This window comes from Equus przewalskii, chromosome 15 (assembly GCF_037783145.1).
Source record: "Equus przewalskii isolate Varuska chromosome 15, EquPr2, whole genome shotgun sequence".
Lineage (NCBI taxonomy): Eukaryota > Metazoa > Chordata > Mammalia > Perissodactyla > Equidae > Equus > Equus przewalskii.
The window spans coordinates 85403130-85425672 of record NC_091845.1 but is presented as its reverse complement, the minus strand read 5'-3'; the positions used below and the strand labels follow the sequence as shown (position 1 = coordinate 85425672).

The window sequence follows — 22543 nt, the reverse complement described above, 5'->3', positions numbered from 1 at the left end:
CCTCTCCTCTCCCCTCAGATCCCAGTTCACAGCCCTCTGGGAAATATAAACTCTCAATGAAGTGCACGATTTTAGTACCCTGAAGTGCCCCTTTAGGATGGCATATCAATTAGTTGACAACAGTCATGATTTTTTTTCACAATCCTTGTTTCATCTGCAGATCTTAGGAACTCTTCAAAAACATCCTTTAGAGTTTACAATTTGGTATAAAGGCAAGTACGACTCGTCTTTTCTTGAAAGCACAGCCATTCCATTCATGGCATTTACCTCTCACCTCCTTGGCCTTGGTTCAGGGTCAGGGTCATTGGGACAGTGACATGGGAAGATTCTCAGGCACACGGTGGTTACAAAGGCAGCTATGCGGTCAGACAGCATGGGTTGCAGTCGGGCTCTAATTAACTTCACTGCTCTGCTCCTCAGCTTCTCTCATCCAGAGAGTGGAAACAATACGAAAACCTACTTCCGAGAGCAGTTGAGATCAGAAAATGAGTTAATTCACGACAATATAAGGAATCAAATGTTGGCTATTATTATTCTGAAGTGTAGGCAGAATAAAAATTCTGTCAAAAAGTATAATTTTGTGTCTCCAAATTAACAAATAAGTTGATTATATATGTTTACTACAGTAGTAAAATTTTAAAATAAAAATTACTTGAGAATATTCACCTTTCCAGGGGTTTAATATCAAACTGACACGTCTAGATGAACAGATCAGGATCATTATGTAACTGAAATTTCCAGACGAAATTACTCAAATTCACAGCTTGATTTCAAATTCTTACTGCCAACAAAATTCTCGTGTGAGTTTAAGCGACTAGTTCTCAAACTTTCGTGCCCAGGAGCACCACTTGGAGGCTCATTAAAATGCAGAGGAGGGGTGTGCTCAGAGTTTCTCACTCACTGAGGCTCGGTTTGGAGTCAAGAATGTGCACTTCTCAGGACTTCCCAGGTGAAGCCTGACTGCTGTTCTGTACTTTGAGAACCACTGTTGAAGATTAACATATGCAGAGAAAGACATAACGCAAAACTCAGAAGAAAGAAAGAACCAAAATATATGTTCCCAGCAAAGGCATCAACTCAAGTGGTTCTACTGGTAATAGAAGGACATGAGAGTTCAAAATACTTGTGTGTGTGTGTGTGTGTGTACACACACCAACAATATTTATATCAAGGTAACAGTGATACAAGGATCCCTCAATTTAATGATAGACTTCCCCAAAAACCAAAAGCTAGGTTAAAAGAAAAAAGAATAATATGTTTATATTTAAATTCTAGTCATGAAAAGCATAAAAGACACTTTATATAATGAGCCTGGCAATGGATACAACTGTTTTTCTTTTCTAATGTAATTTCGGAATCTTATAATTTATAATGGGAGGAAACTGTTTCTCCTACAAAGAGTTGATCAAACACAGATTTAAAATAATGACATTATTAAGCAGGAAAACAACAAAGAGCAAGAGACTTAGCATCCCTAACAAGCACATTTGAGTTAATGTAATTACTTGTTCAAATGTAATATATCGGCCAATGTTGAGCACAACGTGTTTTCAGGTGAATAATCATCTGAGAAAGCAAGCCTGCAACCTTCTCCAGGAAGCGGGCTTCGAAAGGCTTGATCTCAGCTTGGATTGATCCTTTGCAATGGAAAATAACCAAAAAGAAAACTCATCAAGCATCAACTCTATGGGAGGTTTCAGTAAAAAGCCGCAAGATTTTAAATTGCTTTTTAAAAGATGACTTCTCACCCACCCTGCCCCACATTTCCCGGGGAAATAAAAGCAGAAGTCCTAAAAGCAGTCAGACGGAAATCCAGCGTCTGCATAGCTTTGAGTCCACAGCGTTTGAAGGTAATTCTGATTGTGAAGTCCTCTCTCCCTCTCTCCCCCTCTATTTCTCTCCAGAACACGCAAGACTTTACTGATGAAAGCTCAGCGAACTCTTTACCATAAAGAGTTTTAACAACTAAGCAAGGACATTAAGAGGAAAAGACCAGATGCCACTCTGCAGGTTGTGTTAACTGCCACTTACTGGATACACTCAAATCCATCAGAATCAACCGAGTAACCAGGTAACTTTATATGCAGACGTATTTGACAAACATATTTATTTACCGTATGATGTGTGTGTAATTTTCTTTCAAGTTTTCTTAAAATTGGAAACCTTTAATTAATAGCAATGCAAGCACTTATTTGGAATAAAAATTAAAATGCAAGCCACATGAATGGTGTTAGTGACAACCATTAACCTCTTCACTAAAAAAAAAAAAAAAAAAAATTATACAAAGCATGGGAATAAAATGCAAATGGGCTTACTTATTTTACCTGGAGTGTAAAATGAGATTTAAATACAGATGGAGCTGAAATTCTCCATATCAAGAACACTAGTTAAATAAGTTATGCAGAACAGCACTCCCAAAGAAGTTCCAAAACGATCAGAGAATGCACAGCTAAGAGCAAACAGCAGCAGCAGGGAAGGCTACACATCAGTGATCCTGTTAGTAACTAAATACTGGGTTTTGTTTAGCTTTGTTTGTTTGTTTTTTAAGTTACATAGGTGAGGAGGTATTGGAAATTGGAGCCATAATTCTGACAACAGGAATCTTAATCGTTTCAGTTTCAATAATTAAAGGAGGGCAAAAAGAATTCCACTGGCATTTTGGGGAATTTAGTGCTATCTTTATTTGTCATATTTAAATCTTTTGCATGGAAGCTTCTTAAAAAAATTTCAGATATTTGTACCTTTAACATTACTGTGTGTCTTATATTTTGGAACAATTTTCTGTAGAATCAATTCTATTTGTCTTTGATGAAATAAAAATATTACAAACCTCATTTTAAATTTCAAAACATAGATGCCAGATAATGTATTCAAGTCGTGTTAGTTTTCCTGACGGCTGTTGTGGTGTAATAACCCACAGACTCACACAAGGACATGGTTTCCACATTTTATTTTAGCTACCAGGATACACTCCATAAATCTGGACAGCATGCCCTGGCTGTTCTGAGGAATGCCGACAAATGCCCACCTACAGGATGCATATCCTTATTTTCTTACTATTTTAAAATTTGTACTGAATGCTACTTAAGAAAATGTATGTAAAATCTTCACACATACTGAGCAAAGTTGCAAATGCGATATGCGTGGGTTAAATACACTGGGAGCTGAAGAACGGCTCTCGGAGAGGCCGATTTTTGAATGAATGATTGAGCAACATGGAGAAGAAACAGCTTCCAATTATAAAGGAAGCTTATTTTTTTCTGATTCGGCACTTAACAATAAATTTCCCACGAGTGATCTTATACAAACGTCTTTCCATTTTTCCCTTTAAACTTCTAATAGGCTGTTCTCAGTCATTTCCCCCATAGAACCCTTTGATGGACCTAGAGCAAATGAAGTCCAGGAATAAGGACAGTGTAGGAAAAGCGACTTGTGAACAGAAACAAAAAAGTTAAAAGGCATGAAATGAAGCTGGAGAAGAATAAAGCAGAGACCAAACATTTCTCTTCTAGTTTTTATATATAAACATATGAGGGCTTTTGCCTGAGATAAAAAATGCCCCATAAGAGGCAAACATTCAACAGATAAGAAATCCAAGTATCCACCCCGTCACAGAATGTCTTCAGGCCATTTTACTTTGCTAGAGATGAAATATTTGCCACGGTGAAATATTTTGAGATTCCAATTTCTGTGTTCCTACTAACTGCCATGACGAGGATTAGAAACGCCAATTTTTAGAGAAGCCTAGCCAAAAAGGTGACCCATGGAGATAAGAGCAAAATCAACTGTCTAGGCCTGAAAATATCGATCTCTTCCTTCCCCCTCTAGGTAGCAAGGAAGGAACACCAGCCATGGACAACCTCACCTCTGTGGCCAGGAACAGCAGCCTGTGCACCAGAGATTACAAAATCACCCAGGTCCTCTTCCCGCTCCTCTACACGCTCCTGTTTTTCGTTGGACTCATCATAAATAGCCTGGCAATGAGGGTCTTCTTCCAAATCCGCAGTAAATCCAACTTTATTATTTTTCTTAAGAACACAGTCATTTCCGATCTTCTCATGATTCTGACTTTTCCGTTCAAAATCCTCAGCGATGCCAAACTGGGGACGGGACCCCTGAGGACCTTCGTGTGCCAGGTGACCTCTGTCGTATTTTACTTCACAATGTACATCAGTATTTCCTTCCTCGGACTGATAACTATCGATCGCTACCAGAAGACCACCAGGCCCTTTAAAACGTCCAACCCCAACAATCTCCTGGGGGCTAAGATCCTCTCTGTTGTCATCTGGGCTTTCATGTTCTTACTCTCTTTGCCTAACATGATTCTGACCAACAAGAGGCCGAGAGACAAGAACGTGAAGAAATGCTCTTTCCTCAAATCAGAGTTTGGTCTGGTCTGGCATGAAATCGTCAACTACATCTGTCAAGTCATTTTCTGGATTAACTTTTTAATTGTCATTGTATGCTATACGCTCATTACAAAGGAACTGTACAGGTCCTATGTAAGGACAAGGGGCACGGGCAAAGCTCCCAGGAAAAGGGTGAACGTCAAAGTTTTCATTATCATTGCTGTGTTTTTCATTTGTTTTGTTCCTTTCCATTTTGCCCGAATTCCCTACACGCTGAGCCAGACCCGGGACGTCTTTGACTGCCCTGCTGAGAACACTCTATTCTACGTGAAGGAGAGCACCCTCTGGCTGACGTCCTTGAACGCGTGCCTGGATCCCTTCATCTACTTCTTCCTCTGCAAGTCCTTCAAGCACTCCCTGATGGCCATGCTGAAGTGCCCCAATTCTGCAACGTCTCCAGCCCCGGAAAACAGGAGAAAAGCACAGGCTGGTGGTGACCCCAGCGAAGAGACTCCAATGTAAACGAAGGAGGCAGCAGTGCGTCTGCTGGCGTTCGGAACGCCTAAAAGGAAAGCACTATGAAAACTATTAACATGACTAAGAAGCAGCTGAGTCAGTAAAGTCGACTCTTGAAACAAGTAATACAAGACTACAGAAGGACTTTTCCAGCATTAAAAGCTATCTTAAAATGTAGAAAAATAAGCTACCTTGCAGCTGTGTAGTAAAAAATCAGCGTCCAATCCCTATGCTATGTGCAAAACTACACAGAATTCATGGTTTGCAGGGTTTTGGCAAAATGGGTAACCATATAGTAGTATCTATTCCAATTCTTTAAATACATTATTGATCACAATTTTTTTTTTTATGATCAACTAAGGAAGAATGATAAATTAGATAACAACTTCTGACCAAAAGTTACACTTAAGATGTACATACATCCTAGTCCCCTAACCAGATGCTGACCTCTTATGATACTCACTAGAAAAACTGAAGTCAGCGGGACACGCCAAGAAGAACAGCTACTAACTTTTAATTATTAGCAAAAACCTAAAGGATTTAAACTAATTGAAATGGTAATTGATTGGACCGAATTTTTTTTTTAATTTTTCATTAAGGTAGAGGTTTAAAAAATATCTTTCCAATAAAAAGAGCAGAAATGGCAAAGTTATTAAAACAAGGAGTTATTTTTATGACATTCTAATACCAAAATAATATGAATATTTCCTTAACACTAGAGAAACCAGCTTTACTAATATTCTGACAACTTCAGTAAATATAATACCATCACTGACACTTAGCATTATTAACTAGCTTCTAGAAACTACCTGCTACTTGGGTTACTGAACATTTTCCATAGTGAGAAAAACAGGTTAAATATGATTACGCAGTTGCACAGCATAACTGTTAACAGGAAAATGATTCAAATGTTCGGAATTACCTGCTTGTTATTTGTGTGTACAACAAAAAGTTTACATTAAACTCTAAATCACACTTTGTTGGAATTTCTTTGCTCAAAGAGATTAGAGAGCATGACTCACCTCCTGCACACTCCCACATCAATCACACACCAAACCCGTCTGGGGAAGCTGAGCTGCCAACACTGTTTCATGACACGGTTGGGGGCAACGTGTCTTCTGAAGGTGACACCTCATATCAATTAGTTCATAAGTAAATGACAAAATAGGTCAAAATTATAATGGAGTCAGATGCCACATGAGCCATATTATTTTTAATATAAACAAAACATGTAATACACTTGGAAGCTGACATCATTTATCTCGATTATTTATGACCCTTAGAGGTGATTCTCAAATAGAAAGCGTAGATACCAGTATCTAAACATAACATGAGAAGACACTAAGGGGTGAGCGGCAGTATAAGGAAGTTCACTGAACTTCAATAATAATCGATTTTATCCAAACCCTCCACAAGTTCTGCTGAGCTAAACTTCAGCACAAAGTTGAACTTATTTTTTTATATTTTTTTGTTTTCTTAAGGAAGATCAGCCCTGAGCTAACATCTGCCACCAATCCTCCTCTTTTTTGCTGAGGAAGGCTGGCCCTGAGCTCACATCCGTGCCCATCTTTCTCTACTTAATATGTGGGACGCCTACCACAGCATGGCTTGCCAAGCGGTGCCATGTCCACACCCGGGATCTGAACCGGCGAACACAGGCCGCTGAAGCAGAATGTGACAACTTAACCGCTGCATCACTGGGCCGGCCCCAAAGTTGAATTTATTTAATTCTCTTAATAGTATCTACTCTCAAGTGGCCACATTTACTTCTCTGGCACTGCCACAAGTGAGCACTGGATGTCAGTGCAGATGAACAGAGACACGCGTCAAAAAAGAAGCATATTCTACATACCACTGGGACAAAAGCTAGCCTTTTCTGCCACATAGACTAATGCAATTCACTCCAATGTCCTAAGTGTGCACGGTCTGTGAGAATACCAGGATATCTGAGATGAAAGAGGAACCAGAGATCAACTCATACGACCCTCTTATTTCGCATTTGGGAAAAATAAGGGGTAGATCCATCTCACAACCCACCCAAGCCAGGGGCAGAGTGGATTAACACTGACCACCTCAAGGAGCCAGGACCACATGAGGCGCTGCGAGCTGCGGAGTGGGCAAAGACTTTCCTGCATCATCTCCCATTTTCAATTAAACTAATTCACTGGGTGGCAATCTCCACAAAAGAAAGAAAAAACCAGAAACACTAACGATATTACGGTACTTTTGCAAAAGAACTGTAAAGTGTTCGGAATTACCTATATTTTCACATATAATACTAAAAATTTACATTAAACTCTAAACACACTTTGTTGAGAATTCTTTATCCAAAGATATTAGCATATACTCCCATATCAAACGTCAAACTGAACATATGCAAGATAGACTGAGAGATGAGTATCCCAGAGTGCTCATTAGACACAGAACAGGTCACCATCTCCAGCTTTAGGAATTATAATAATTAAAATGTAAATACGTATCTGCACACACATTAGTCCATATACGTAAGGGGGGACAAACTCACACTGTCGACTATATATGTGTCTCTATTTGAATTCTTTAAACTCATTTTCCTTTTATAATAAAAAGATGAAACCAAGTATTAATATAAATTGTTTCAGATAATACTGTGAATTTATTGCCTATTTACAGCTATACATAAATTTTCTAATACTGATTTATAGACACAGATTGCTACATTTATTTTATTTTTTATTTTTTTTGAGGAAGATTAGCCCTGAGCTAACTACTGTCAATCCTCCTCTTTTTGCTGAGGAAGACTGGCCCTGAGCTAACATCTGGGCCCATCTTCCTCTACTTTATATGTGGGACACCTACCACAGCATGGCTTTTTGCCAAGCGGTGCCATGTCCACACCCGGGATCCGAACCAGTGAACCCCGGGTCACCAAGAAGCGGAACATGTGAACTTAACCGCTGCATCACCGGGCCGGCCCCTCATTGCTACATTTAATGTTAAGTTGTGCAACTTATTTTAGCTTATTGTTACCAGTTTTGGTTAATCCAGAGTGGAATTTTTAAACAATCTCATATAATCTGAGAAAGTACCACGGTATACTTGGAAATAAAAGGCTCTTCTATGAGTACAGGACTTTCCACCTTGACTTTCATTCCAATTAAAAGCAAACACTTGCTCACCTTTTTAGACATTCATTATACGGTACTGGTTACCACACCGACAGGAACCTTTAGACTGTTAACGCTGATCCAAAGGAAAACCCAAAGGAAACTACAAACGGGAAAAGTAGTTTTTATTCCCATTTGGCAGGTTTCGAATTTCTATGACTTTTCATTATACCTTCTTTGATTCTCTCCTGATCGTACTGCTTTGAACCAATTTATGTTTTCAACTTCACACCTCATTTTGAGGCAGAAAGTTTCACAAGTCCAATAACCTTGATAGTTGATTGTTTCCCCCCAAACGTCAATCAGTAATATTCGACTCAAAACCTCCAGAATCTGGGAAACAATTGTGTCCACCCTGTCTGCGGCTCCTGACCGTCAGGGGAGGAAGCAGGTTCTGGTCTGCAGGGGGCTTGGGCTGCCTGACTTTGGGCAAACGGCTTCACTCGTGGGCTTCAGTTTTCTCACCTGTAGAATGGGACCCATCTCTGAGGACTATTGTAAGCAGTAAACCAGATCATGTCATCACTTACAACAGGATAGTGGGTGTGATGTTAATGGCTTTGACTACATTCTGTTGAGCCTCACAGGATTTAAATATTTAGTTTATTGCCACTTGTCAGGCTCCTAATTTCTGGCACTTTTCATCGTATCTTCTTTGATTTTTCCCAAAAATGCCCATGGCATTCCATTTTTCCTTTAATTTCACTTAACAAGAAACATACTCACCCCTACCACATGACAGGCATTATTCTATGCACTTGGTGAATGATCACTCATTTTTTTCCCCTAACAATCCAACAGAGCAGATACCGTTACTTCTTTTCATTGTAAAGAGAGCACAAATAACTTGTCAAGGTCTCAAGAAAAGTTGGAACAAGGAATTGAACCCAGACACTGGCTCCCCAAGGCCGTGCTCTGGTCTGCCCTGCAGCACAGCCTCTCAGACATGCCCTCGAGGGGAGAAGACCGCCCTGGGGCACCAGCAGGGCTGGGAAGGAGGGGTCAGTCAGCTGATACACATGGAGCACAGGGACATAAGGAAGGAGCAATCTGTTGGATATTAACTAGGGTCAAACGTCTTGAAACCTACAACATTTAAAAGAATATGCTTCCTAATTCTGGAAATGAGCACCATAAGTCAGTTCCTCTTTTGAAAGTTTCCCACATTTTAGTATTTCAAAATTTGACCAAAACGTGATTTCCAATTTTCATATTATGAAATTCTCCTGTATGGCATTTCCCTTGTTTACACTGAAACTATTCCAAATCTTCACCTAGATAATGGGTTTGGAGCTGTGGGAGAAATTAACACTTAATTATGTTGGTCAAATCTAGCTCCTTAAAAAATAAAAGAAAAGTTTGCTTGTTTTTTCCCTCTACTGAAGCAAACAAAAAGATATACGTTTAAATTATGTTGCATTACATTACTGAAATCCAGAATCTGTATTTCTATGAATCAATTATTTTGAGTCAAAAACATATTTTTCAAACTGTACCACTATTGGGTAGTTCCAACCAAAATCAGCGGGCATCTTATTGCCTCATATTTAAAAATGTCCAGTGGGATACGGAATTTTTACTCTCAGAATCCCATGCCAAGTTACCTAAAAATTCTCAGTCAACAAGACCCCACAGTCTGGTCCAAATCTGTGGTAAATCTTGTACAAAAAATATGAAGTGAAAGTCACCATGGAGAATGCCACCTTCCCTCCGAAGATCTCCAAATTTCTTCTTTCCCTTTATCTACCTGGCAAGGAAACATTTCTGTCAGAGACAACAACATTTTCCGTATAAAAGTAGCAATTATGCCCTTTCAAACTTGAATAGATTAAAAGGAAAAACGTTACAGACCTTGGCCCAAAGTTGATTGATGAAATTCCTGAAGCCTTTGGCACTTCACATACAACATCAAATACAGAAGAGATTTCCAAAAACAGCTGTCTAATGAGTCAAACAGTGTATCTCCAATTAAATCTGCAATCGCTCACCACAGGAGTGAGTGGCTAACATTTTTCAGCGCTCCAGCATTATTCTGGGCACTCAGTTCACCCCCTCAACAACACTGTGTCTTAGTTACTATCATTAAACCCATTACACAGATGAGTAGACGAGGAAATGGAGGCACAGAGCTATTAAATCATCCGACTATGATCTAGACCCCAACAACTGGTGGATCTGGGATTCTAACACCAAAACTCAGGGTCTAATAGCCCCTAGCTCTTAGAAAATATGTGATTTTATCTCTCAGAGACTAGAAGACCAAAAGACTAAGATAAATGTCTATATAAATAAATAGGCCATCCTAATGAACACAAATTTCTGGAAAAAGCAGTCTACAAGGATGCAGAAGACGATTCTGTCTGATTTTAGAGTTAACTCTTACTCTCCTACTTGGTTGCAATTTGGGGTTATTTTCTTTATCTTTTCTGCCTCTTATTATTACATACAAGAGGGACTCAAAAACTTCATTGAAAATGTAGATAGGATAAACTGCAAGAAAGTTATAAATATATGTAAAGATAACTGGAACTAAACTAAACCAATTCAAGTCATAGTAGATTAACAGGACCTAAGTTTGCAATGAGAGGATTTTTATTAGAAGATCTCCCAGAGGTCTGCCTAAGAAGAAGGTCTGAGTGACCACAGTGCACACAAGAAAATGAGGAAGGAACACCAGTATAAGAAAGCAGGGTGCCAGCTGCCTCCGGTTCCTCGCAGCCGACCTGATGCCCGCCTCGTCAGAGGACACTCAGACGGGCGGCCTCCCTTCGAAGGTGAGTTCTCATTTGTATTACGAGTGGGCTTGCTTAGGAAAGACAGAATATGTTCCAGGGAAGAAAAGGCTTCAGGTTAACACTCTACAAACCACAGACCATGAGCACAAGGAGCTCCACGGTGCAGCAGCCTGGCGTGCGTTCTGAGCCCTGCCCCGGGGCTTTGCTGCACCGCGGCGTTCCGGGCAGCACCTGCTCCTGGGCTGCGGGAGGGCGGGACAGTAACAGCACTTTCACGCCGCCACACACCTATGCCACGCCGTGAGCACTCTGGCCAGAGACAACACGCTCCTTCTCGACCCGTCTGTTGAGCCTGATGAAGGAATGTAAGGGGCTAACATGTTACAAACCTCACGTCTGCTTTTAAGCAGCAGCATGTGGAAATCAGGAAACACTCGTGGTTTGACTTGGTGTGTGTGCTTATCTGTCGCAGCTGATGTTGGAAGCCATGAACGCCACACTGCTGAAGGGCCTCAACGGGTCGGAGCGCTGCCCCAGAGACACGCGGGTCGCCCAGCTGGTGTTCCCGGCCGCCTACACTGTCGTCTTCCTCGCCGGCCTCCTGCTGAACGCCGCAGCCCTGTGGGTGTTCGTCCACATCCCCAGCTCCTCCACCTTCATTGTCTACCTCAAGAACACGCTGGTGGCCGACCTGATAATGACGCTCACGCTTCCGTTCAAAATCCTCTCCGACGCCCACCTCGGCCCCTGGCAGCTCAGAGCCTTCGTGTGTCGTTTCTCGGCTGTCATCTTTTACGCCACCATGTACGTGGGCATCATACTGCTGGGCCTCATAGCCTTTGACAGGTTCCTCAAGATCATCAGACCTTTTGGAAAATATTTCGTGCAAAAACCCGCTTTTGCAAAAACGGTCTCGACCCTGGTCTGGCTCCTTTTGTACCTCACCTCTCTGCCAAACGTGATCTTAAGCAACAAGGAAGCCACACCGTCGTCTGTGAGAAAGTGCGCCTCCTTAAAGGGTCCTCTGGGGCTCAAATGGCACCAAGTGGTGAATAACATATCCCAGTTCATTTTCTGGACCGTTTTTGTCCTAATGCTTCTGTTTTATGTGGTGATCGCAAAACAAGTATATAATTCTTACAGAAAGTCCAAAAGCAAGGAGAGCGGAAACAACAAAAAGCTGGGAGGTAAAGTGTTCGTTGTGGTGGCCGTCTTCTTTGTGTGCTTTGCTCCATTTCATTTTGCCAGAGTGCCATATACACAGAGCCAGACCAACAGCAGGACTGATTGCCGGGTGCAAAACCACCTGTTTATTGCTAAGGAAACAACTCTCTTTTTGGCAGCAACTAACATTTGTATGGACCCCTTCATATATATATTCTTATGTAAAAAATTCACAGAAAGGCTACCATGCATGAGAGGCAGAAAGATGGCAACATCAACCCAAGAAAATCACACCATCCAGACTGACAATAACATAACCCTAGGCTGATAACTTTATTATGGTTAGCTTCTATTTATCAACAAGACTTTAAGAGACAATTTATTTGGAAATAAAATTTAAGCAATGAAAGAAAAAACGGTTGGAACAAATGCTTTCTTACACTTTATTATCCTGGTGCAGAAAGGATTATGTAAATTTTAAGGCCACATAGATTTATTCATAAGCAAAATGAAGTGTCTGAAAGAATGCAACAGAAAGTAAACGGCCACTAGAGGTCGGCTTTTTGAGAGCATTCGCTGAAAACTGGGGAAAGATTTACTATGGATAAATGTATATCCCTAAAAACCTCCCCTCCAAAATACCTTCTCACATTCTTTTACACACACAATTCAAACAACACTACTGCTTCTGTGTCCCACAAATGTCGGTACTTGTCGATTTTAAAAAAGAATAAAACAACCTTGAAAGTCCTCAGGTGAAAGCTGAAGCTAGGGGTTGAAAAGGATGCTAGAGAGGAAGTATCTGGGGAGTGGGGTGGCTGAGAAGCCCTCTGGAAGCCGGGATGAAGGGGCTGCTCCTTAGAATTACACAGCACCTCTTCCTCACTCTCCCAGTGCACCATGGGAGCACAAGCACCATCATTAAACCACACGTGCACTGCTGCACTGCAGTACCTTGCTCACATCATAAACGTGCACAATTCAAGGGCAAGAATACTGTATTCTTCTTGCTTGGAATTCTCTCTCTGCCCAGCAAACACTCTATTGGTGGCTGAATATTCTGCCTTCTCCGCAAAGCCTGCCTGGGCCACAGCGTCTGCTCTCCTGCCTCACCTTTGGCTGAAGAGCAAGACTCCTCCCACTGTCGTGTGCACAGAAGGCCCTCACTGCTAGTTCCCCTTTACGGGATGGTTGTCTTCTTGCCCACATCCCCCAGAGGCAGTGGATTCTTTAAGAAAGACGACACGTTTTGAAGACAGAAAACATGCCATGTTTTCTTGCTATCTCCCACACTACTTCCTGGAGACCATGGATTCCAAATGTTTTAAGTAGAATATGTCATCATTATGCCATTCTTGGTCCCTCTAGAGATGGGACTGCTGACCCACAATCAGTAACATTCATACCGGGAAATCTGTCATAGGATGGTGACCTACCAGTACTTATTTACCTCCAAATTTTCTCCTGAATCCCTTCATGGTTCAAAACAACTAAAATATGCTCATCTGGAATTGTGGACGCTGGTTTGTATGTTCTAGAGAAAATGCACACAGAAGTAGTCATGCTCTGTAAATGTGCCACCAGCGCCCACATGATCATCAAGGTGAAGCCCAGGCCTCATTCCACGGCCTCAAGGGCCATGAAGGTCCTGGAGCCTGCCTCCCTTTCTGGCCTTGTCTCCTACCTGCTCTTCCATCGGGAACTTCACACTCTGTGTAGACGTGTAACTGCCAGAACACGCCCACTCCTTTCACTCCTGTGTCACCGCACACGTAAACCTCGCTCTGACTCACCAAGGAAAACTCTTATTCATCCATGAAACCCTAAGTTGCCATCACTTAGGCCATGGAATCTCATCTAGCCAAGCTCCTACTACCTCCTAAACCCAACTCTTCCCTTATCTGTCTGTTGTCACGGTAGGACACGCCACTGTATGGTGTCACATCTCAACTTTTGTATTTATCACATTGTTTTGTAATTACTTGCTCACAAATGTATCTTCTCTTTTAATAAGATACGTAAACTTTTGAAGGCAGGGATTTCGTCTTATGTACAACTAATAAATACTTGATAAAATAAGTCAAGCTGGTTTTATATTTACATACTAGAGGAGCAAAAGGGAAGCCAATTCTCACTGACGTTTTTCTCATCAAAAGAGGATATAAATTTCTTGAAAGCTCAAGCTCTTCTCAGTTGCCTTCCTACAGCAGGTACACAGGGGCCTGGGGAGGGGGGTGCTCTGGGGTTCCCTTGTGAACGATCGTGAAGGAGGCAGGATACTAAACAGCATCTGTAGAGCGGGGGGGTTAATATCCATCATATTTCAGTTTTACAGCTATTGACAAAATGCTTTAGCTATGCACTGTTGGTTTTGGTTAAGTAAAACTCGTAATTACAGCATATAACAATCTCCAAAACTCTCCTTTTAGAAAATACCCTTGTCTGATTTTCATTCTCTCAAATAAAAGAATTAAATCATAGTAACTGTTGGAGATGTCACTAAATCCACCTTACTGATACTGAGTACGTTACACGATCAGAACTAGACTGCAACATTGTATTATAAGTAACTGCGCCTAGATAATGCATGCAATTTTTAGAAAGACCTTTCAAGATAAAATTTTAAAAGCAAATCTGTCCTCCATAAATTCAAATACTTAATTCCATTATAATAACATTATAGTCAAAAGCAGAGTACCTGATATGCAGAAGGAAATAATCTACGAAGTACTTAGAGAAGTGACATCTTAGAGCCATCTCAACATCACACTCACAAAATGCAAAGCAACTATTTGAGAAGCACCTCCCAAACTAGCATCACAGATACTGAAGTCTAGGATACGTACAGAAGAGGATGCTACATCATAGCCATTAATGACACACAGGAGAGAGGAAAAGGGAAAAAAACAGCAGCTTTGATACACTGTGTGAGCTCAGAACACGATTAAGGGCTTTTGTCAAAAGCCAAACTGTAATTATTTTTATGGACCAGAGCTTCTGAATATCCCGGGGGCAAGAGAAGGGGAAGGGGAAGGAATGTTGCCTCACACAGAAGAGTTCTTGGAAACCAAGAAAAATTACTGTAAAGGAGGAAGGAAGAGGCAGAGGAACAGTGTGAACTGCCAACTCACAGAAGTTTGAAGGCCGATAAAGTCATCATCACAGCTAGAAAAGAGCTATTCAACCTTATTAAACCTGCTACTTCGTATATCCCATATCCACTTTAAAAACAGTTCCTTCCATAACTTTCTTAAGTCTTCTTTCTAAAGCATTAGCCCAGGCAAACTCCATTCCTCCAGCAAGTTAACAGGTCAAAGTTCACATGGGTCCTAAAAGAACAAAACCTCCAGAGCAGAAGGGCACACCCTAGCAGTGTCAAATACCACAGGAACACATGTTAAGAGACAGCAGCCCTACTGAGCAAAGTGGGGAATTTAGAAATCATGGGAAGTGCCTATAATCACAACCAAACATCTTAAATTCGACATGAAAACAAAATGCAGGTAACAGAAACACAGAACAAATGTGTCAGTCAGTAGTTCTCACACTTTCAGTGGGTACCAGAACTAGCCACAGGCATTCTCAACACATCACCCCCAGAGTGTCGGATACCGTGGGCCTGGGGTGGGGCCTAGGAACAAGTTCCCAGGTGACATCGACGTCTGGACCACACGTGAAGAACCTCTGGGCCACATGCTCCTTGAGGTTGCTACTGCCAATAAGGACTGAGTCACAGCACAGCCCTCCTGGATGTGGATGCCCAAGAGTGGGATCTGTCAACAGGAGACAGACAAAATCGTTATTAAGAGAGCAGGACAGACGTAAGGTGACGGGCAGTGACAAGGACTATGACTCCCTGGGAAGTTCATGACCCGCTGAAGAGGCATCTCCGATGCTGGGCCAACTGTTGGCACAGGAGCGAATCTGGGCCCAGGGTGCCGGCAGCAGCAGCAGCAGCGGGAACAAGACTCGGATCAGTGACAACAGCAGCAGCATATCCACGACTTACTCTCTACTAGGACCAGGCAAGTGGACAAGGAGCTCTAAAGATCTTACCCCATTTCAATATCCCAGGAGACCTGTGAAGTGCTATGTTACCTCCATTTCAGAGATTAAGAAGTTGAGAACAGAGAAGTTAAACAACTTGCATGGAGTCACACAGTTGCTAAGTAGCAGAGCTAGGGCTGGAATTCAGACTCTGGCTTCTGAGCCATGTTCTTAACCACTGCATTTGCAACCTCACATCTCCTAATGTTCCCAAGGGAAATCATACATCTCTCCTGTGCAGTATGCCCCGCGAATTTCAACACTTCCATAGCCACCCCCACACTCCTGACCCACAGAAACAACACAGCCATGTTTGGGCCGGAACTCCCCAGCCGCTGCCAGCTACCGTGCTCTGACCCAGAGGCCACGGAGAGCTCCAGGCCCAGCCAGCAGCTCCCACCCGTTTACTCAGTGCTCGCTCTGCGCCGTGCTCTGCGCTCCACAAGGATCAACTTCTCTCTATTTCTCGCCACAGCCCTCTGAGAAAGACACTATAAGCCTCCTTGTTGGGGGGCGGCAGGGGGGAATTGAGGCACAAAGGGAACAGAAACCATGCCCACAGCACACATGACCCAGCAGCAAGCAGCGGCAGAGCTGGGATGGAAACCTAGACCACCGCCTGAGGCTCCGCTGCCCGCCCCTCCCGCCAGGCCCGCTCAGCTCCTCCGGGGCTGGGGGCTGGCATGGAGGCCGCAGCGGGGAGGGGCAGGAGGGGTCTCCTGAAGTCGCGGGGGAGGCTCAACGCGAACCGACTTCAGCAGCCCCAGGGTCGGCGTGGCTCCACCGTGGACCGAGGAGCACCGGGGGAGCCCGCAGCCCTCGAGGGTTCTTGAGGCGCGGACCCCCGCAGAGGGGCCTCCCTGGGCCACAGCAGGTCAGCCCTCCCACGTGCGTGCAGGGCAGGCGCCCGCCGCTGGGGAGCCACCGTCAGGCCCGCGGAGCGCCCGCATCCAAACGTGGTGAGTGGTCGGAGGGACCTGATTCACACACCGCAGAGGCTCACAGGAAAAGGCCGCTGGTTCCCAATGGGGAAACTAAGGAAGGCCTCGCAGCAGATAGAACATTGAACCAGACCTTGAAGGAGGAAAGACAGCATTCCAAAGAGAAGCTGCGCCGCCCCAGCGCTCCCGGGGATGCAGGTGCTCGGGCGGGCTGTGGCGCGGGGATGCACCCACCGAGCCCGGGATGCCCCGCGGGTCCCAGCACGGCGCTCCGCCGTGGGCCGGGGTGTCTGCGCTTCTCGACGAGCACCGACGGCTTCTCAGGTGAAGAGCTTCACGCTCTGTGCTGTGCTCTGGGAGAATCATTGGCCGGCAGCGGGATGATTCTGGACTGAAAGAAGAGCCACGGAGGCCGAAGGATCAACTAAAGAAGGGTTCCATCTACGCAGGCAAGAGCCAAGGGGAAAAAATCGGATGTGGGCCTTAGAGACATTTTTGGAGAGAGAGGTTTTGAGTTCAAGACCACAGGAGAGCGGGAGATTATATGTAAAATATATGTGATTAATGTGCAAAATGTATTCTCAATGGGGTCCATAACCCCCACCCCACCTCCTTCCAACTGAGATTCCCTGCTCGAAAGATCGTTACCTTGGGCAATGTATTGGATCATGAAGGAAGGCGGAGAAGCAGATTCTGGGGATGGTGAATTTGAAGCATGAGTGAGAGAACCGGGCCAAGGAGTCTAGCCAGAGGGGCAAAATATGGAGCCAGGGCCCTGAAGACAGGGCTAATCAGAGGCTGAGGGAATCATCTTTTCTAAGACAGGGAGAGAATAAGGAATGAGCTGCGCCTGCAGAGGCCATGTTGCACACGTCTCACGGACAGACCGGACAGAAGAGAAGAGGGGGAGACACCTGCGATTGAGGGGAGGGGACAATGGTGAATTAAAAGGAGGAACAGGAGATCGAGTGTCCTGGAAACCAAGGAACAAGAGAGATTCAAGGAGGAAGTAACAGTCCACAGAATATGACGCTCTGGAGAGGTCAAATGTGATGAATCTGCAGCTGTGAGGCTCGTGGTGACGTTAAGGAGGAGGTAGGGGAGAGGCCCCGACTGTGACGGGATGTGAGGGACCACCAGCAACTCTTACCTTGCCGTAAAGGACACATCAGTCTACAGGAGTTCCATGGAGAGACAAACAGCTGTGCTATTAGCTTGGCTTTTCCCAGGGTTCCTAAGACCAAGGAGAGTAGCTCCTTCCTATGCTGCCTGTGCAGGGCAGAGCGACCATGCTCCCTGAGAGTCAGCACACAGCAGAGGCACAACCACGGGACCAAGCAGACCCAGTTTCAGGCAGAAAACGGGTGCCAGCATAGCACAGATCCACAGGCCCAGGGTGCTGACTCCCCAGCCCCCCATCCCTGCTAGTAAAAGTATTTATAGGGGAGGAGAGGGAGGCCTGACGGGGACACCAAGTGTAGGGCTGCGAGCTGAGAACATGGGAGGAGTAATAATCTAAAAGAGACAGAAAACGGAATTTCAGACTTACAGTAAGTAGATCATCATCCAGTTTTTTTAAAAGTTCCGTAGCTCACTCAGCATGGGAACTCTTGCCACTTCTGTAATAAAACTCGAACTGACAAATGTAATGTTCTGGAGCACAGTAATAAAACGTCTACCTTTACTTTTGAAAGGCAGCTTAAACATTAGATGCTTGTACGTGACCTTACTTAGTGATATTCACCTTAAGGAATTTTATCTAACATATATCTGAATACTTTTTTAGCTTTTTAAAAATATTCACTTTATGCTTTAAATTTATGTCATATACACATATATTACTCTCTGCTTTTTTTTTCTATTTAACTCTGCAACTGAAATTTCCTGCAACTCAAACTGCCTGAGCTGTGAGAATGTGGGGACCCTGATTCTCCCCTCTTCTCCCCCCACATATCCTGGACTCAGCTTTTACACTTTCCTACAATTTCAGATATCTGGAATAAGCTAGTCCTAATTTCCTCCTATTCAGAAGAGAAAGATATTGGGGGCCGGCCCAGTGGTGCACCGGTTAAGTGCTCATATTCCGCTTCTCAGTGGCCTGGGATTCACTGGTTCAGATCCCGGGTGCAGACATGGTACTACTTGGCACACCATGTTGTGGTAGGCATCCCACATATACAGTAGAGGAAGATGGGCATGGATGTTAGCTCAGGACCAGTCTTCCTCAGCAAAAAGAGGAAGATTGGCAGCAGTTAGCTCAGGGCTAGTCTTCCGCAAAAAAAAAAGAAGAAGAAGAAGAGAAAGATATTAAGAAAGAATATGAAAAGTACTTGAAGCAATCATCAGTTCCTCATTAAAGGAAAACCAGGAGCTTTCTAAGGGCAACCGAAATATGGACTTACCCTGGCCTCTTAGTTGAGTGTTTTGAATTTCTAATCATTCCAACTTTACATTCAAACAGACACTCCCATTCAGGCACTTACTCTCCCTCTGCCTTCTGACCAAAAAAAACCCCAAAAGCTACTGTTCACTGAGTACCAACCAAGTTCCAAACACTGCAGAAGTTCCCTGCATATTATCTTATGTTGTGCCCAGGTCCACACCAATGCAGAGAAGCAAATAAAGAAGGGAGCGAGGGGAAGAAGTCATATGCAAAGGAGAAATGACCAGAAGACCAGCCTAAAGCTCGGTGATGCACGTGCCAACGTCTCACGAATGAAGGCAGGAAATAGGAAGAGAGTCAGAAGTTCATCCCAGGACTTAGGAAGACTTATCCATAATCTTACCAAATTTTTGTTCCTTATAAGATCTTATTTAAGCTTTACAATCTTACAATGTGGCCATTCCCAAGCTCACTTTTCAGAAGAAGAAAACTGAGGCTCAGCTCTATCAAATGACTTGCCCAAAGTAGAAAGCTACTAAGTGGAGAGGCTGAAATCCACACTGCCTGGCCTCTGTATGACCCCAGTTCCTGGGCTCTTGTCACGGCCCCAGACCACCTCTCACAGCAAGATTTCCAAAATGAGCTGAGGGATCAGCAGCCCAGCCCAGGAGAGATTGTGGATGTGAGGGCAGGAGCCAGACACAGGCTTATCAGCAGACTCCATCTCCAAGCCAGCCCTCCCCTTCAGTCGGCCACTACACATGACGTTCTCATACCAGAAGAACGTAAGTGCTTGATTTAAAGCAGCCCTAATAGACACAAATCATTTCAAAGGGCATATTAAACACAGTAATTCAAGCACAGGGACCTAAAGATACCAATCTCAGCAAGGGAACATTAAAGGGTTTGTAATAATCATACTCAGCACAAATTCTCAGCTCCTGGATGTGAGCCACAGTTGGGGTGACTTTCGTGTAGAGAGAGATGGAACAGTAAGATCTGGTGAAGATTTTACTACAATCCTTGTTGTACATTCTGGCTACATGCAAAAGACATGGGCGTTCAAGAAAGATCAACTTGAGCCACGTTTCCATCAGACCCTTGCTTGCCTTTGTTGTGCAACAATGCGTTTCTGTGCTACAAAGGATTAGGAGGCCCTTTATAAGTGCATTTTCCTTTAAGAAGAAATGGATACATTTGAGATTAGAGTGACAGAGGAAAATGGAATTACAACACAAATGCTCTGGAGCAGGGGATGTTGTGCCCAGGTCCACACCAATGCAGAGAAGCAAATAAAGAAGGGAGCGAGGGGAAGAAGTCATATGCAAAGGAGAAATGACCAGAAGACCAGCCTAAAGCTCGGTGATGCACGTGCCAACGTCTCACGAATGAAGGCAGGAAATAGGAAGAGAGTCAGAAGTTCATCCCAGGACTTAGGAAGACTTATCCATAATCTTACCAAATTTTTGTTCCTTATAAGATCTAAGAAACACATTCTCTTCCTGAGTGCTCTGTCTCCTTAAGAATATATTTTCAAAAATCAATAGCATTATGGAGATTCTCATCTAAAATTCTGTGATTAAACCAGAATCCTCAGTTTAAAGAAACACTGAAGCCGAAATAAGCCAGTTAGAGAAGGACAATCTCTGTATGACTCCACTCATATGAGGAATTTAAAAATGTAGACAAAGAGAACAGATTAGTGGCTACCAAGGGAAAGGTGGGGTGGGGGGTGGGCACAAAGGGTGAAGTGGTGCACCTACAACACGATTGACAAACATTAATGTACAACCGAAATTTCACAAGATTGTAACCTATCATTAACTCAATTAAAAAAAAAAGAAACACTGAAGCCAAGAGAAGTTGAGTGAGTCACCCAATATCCCAAAGAAAAAGTGAGTTTGGATCCACCAGCTTTGTGACTAGTGATCCATGAACCAGGTCTATGTCCAAAACAAGATCACAGCTATTCATAGTTGACTTCAGAATTCCAAACGCCAACGTAGACTTCAGGCTAATGCGTCCAAACTGCTCAGAAACTCTTAGAAGCAGCCCCTCACCGCACGCCCCACAGGATGGGCCTAGCAAACACTGATCAAAGCAATCTGCAAAAGCAAGAAGATTTAAGAAATAGTTGGGGGGCGGGGGGGGGGAAGTGGTAAGATTGTTCTAAAGAATGAAGCAGTTCTAAAAAGACAGTAAAACCAAATGCAATGTGTGACCACTGACTGGATTCCACATCAAAAAAAAATTATAAAAAATATTATTGGGAAATTGCAAAATTTTAATGCAGACAATATTTCAAAATTCATTGTTCCAATATTAATCTCTTGACTGGTAACAGTATTGTGATTAGGTAGGAGAATATCCTTGTTCTTAGGAAATTCAGGCTGAAGTCATTAGAGGTGAGGCATTGGTCACAATGACACCAACTTCAGACTGATCCCCAAAAATGAGGTGGGGGAGGTGGAGTAAGTGAAAAACATTAAAAATTTGGAAATCTAGATGAAATCCAGTTGAAATATTATTTCAACTTGTCTGTAGGTTTAACATCTTTAAAAAATAATATTAGAAGAAAAACAAAATCACCCCTAGTGAAAAATGAAACAAAAAAAATTTCTAAACATTGTGGTGGTAGAGAAACACAGACACACCTCCCAGGATGTCGTCCTGTATTCAAAATAAATTTGGGGTTAGTAATGCCTAAACAATGTTATTAAAATAGCATCTCTACATTTAATAGGACCTTCCAATGGAGCGGCAAGATAATTATTGTTATAAACTCTCCTGTGGCTTTTATGAAATGTGAGACCTGCTATAGAAAAAAAAAATCAGGCAGGTTTACCTTTGGGTGATTTGAACCATAATAAAATGATAGGCTGGTTTTTAGCTGCTCTTTTCAGCAGGCATTATACCTTTTTCGTGACTAAACGTGTAGGACTTCCCTTTCTGGATGTTAAGTAAGACCAGCTTTAACGAGTCCCAACTGGAGGCTGGCAGGATGAGCAGTAAGACAAACACACACAGGCTCCTCGTGTTCACTTTCTCATGACTACACTGGATTTACTCGCCGGCCAGAGAAGCTTCTAACAGGACAATCCAACTGTTCTGTTACAGCCAAGGAAGGGAAGAGCCTACCCCATCCCCGGCCCACCCGGGGAGGAGAAACAGAGAGCCACCCACTGCTCCGAAAGGACGCAGCTCCTGTCCTCCTCCAGGAAGAGGCCTTCATAAACCGACCCACGCCAAGTGGAGACGGGGA

The 22543-nt window shown here is 43.3% G+C and overlaps 3 protein-coding genes across 34 annotated transcripts in view; 2 read left to right on the top strand and 1 right to left on the bottom strand.

Moving 5' to 3' along the window:
- The window catches only part of P2RY12 (purinergic receptor P2Y12), a 50502-nt gene extending 44662 nt beyond the window's left edge, over positions 1-5840 (top strand). For 2 of the 3 annotated variants that reach the window (XM_008521017.2, XM_070576370.1), the window contains 2 exons: positions 1905-2071; positions 3829-5840. In XM_008521017.2, the coding sequence (XP_008519239.1) occupies positions 3852-4871 (1020 nt within the window). In that variant the 5' untranslated portion in view covers positions 1905-2071; positions 3829-3851 and the 3' untranslated portion in view covers positions 4872-5840. Of the gene's footprint in view, positions 1-1544; positions 1851-1904; positions 2072-3828 lie in introns of those variants that run through there. The other variant, XM_008521022.2, reaches the window with a different exon arrangement.
- The window catches only part of MED12L (mediator complex subunit 12L), a 315757-nt gene that overhangs the window by 87982 nt on the left and 205232 nt on the right, over positions 1-22543 (bottom strand). The gene's annotated exons all lie outside the window — the stretch shown is intronic.
- On the top strand, positions 10633-13989 carry P2RY13 (purinergic receptor P2Y13). Its single transcript, XM_008521031.2, has 2 exons — positions 10633-10785; positions 11219-13989. Exons 1-2 carry the CDS (start codon positions 10738-10740, stop codon positions 12236-12238), a joined length of 1068 nt encoding a protein of 355 aa, XP_008519253.1. The 5' UTR covers positions 10633-10737; the 3' UTR covers positions 12239-13989.

What these genes read in the sequence shown, in the direction of transcription:
- P2RY13 (XM_008521031.2), top strand. Translation starts at nt 10,738, where the DNA reads ATGCCCGCCTCGTCAGAGGACACTCAGACGGGCGGCCTCCCTTCGAAG. An exon ending in CGGGCGGCCTCCCTTCGAAG is followed by an intron (nt 10,786 to 11,218) that starts GTGAGTTCTCAT and finishes TATCTGTCGCAG; the next exon opens with CTGATGTTGGAAGCCATGAA.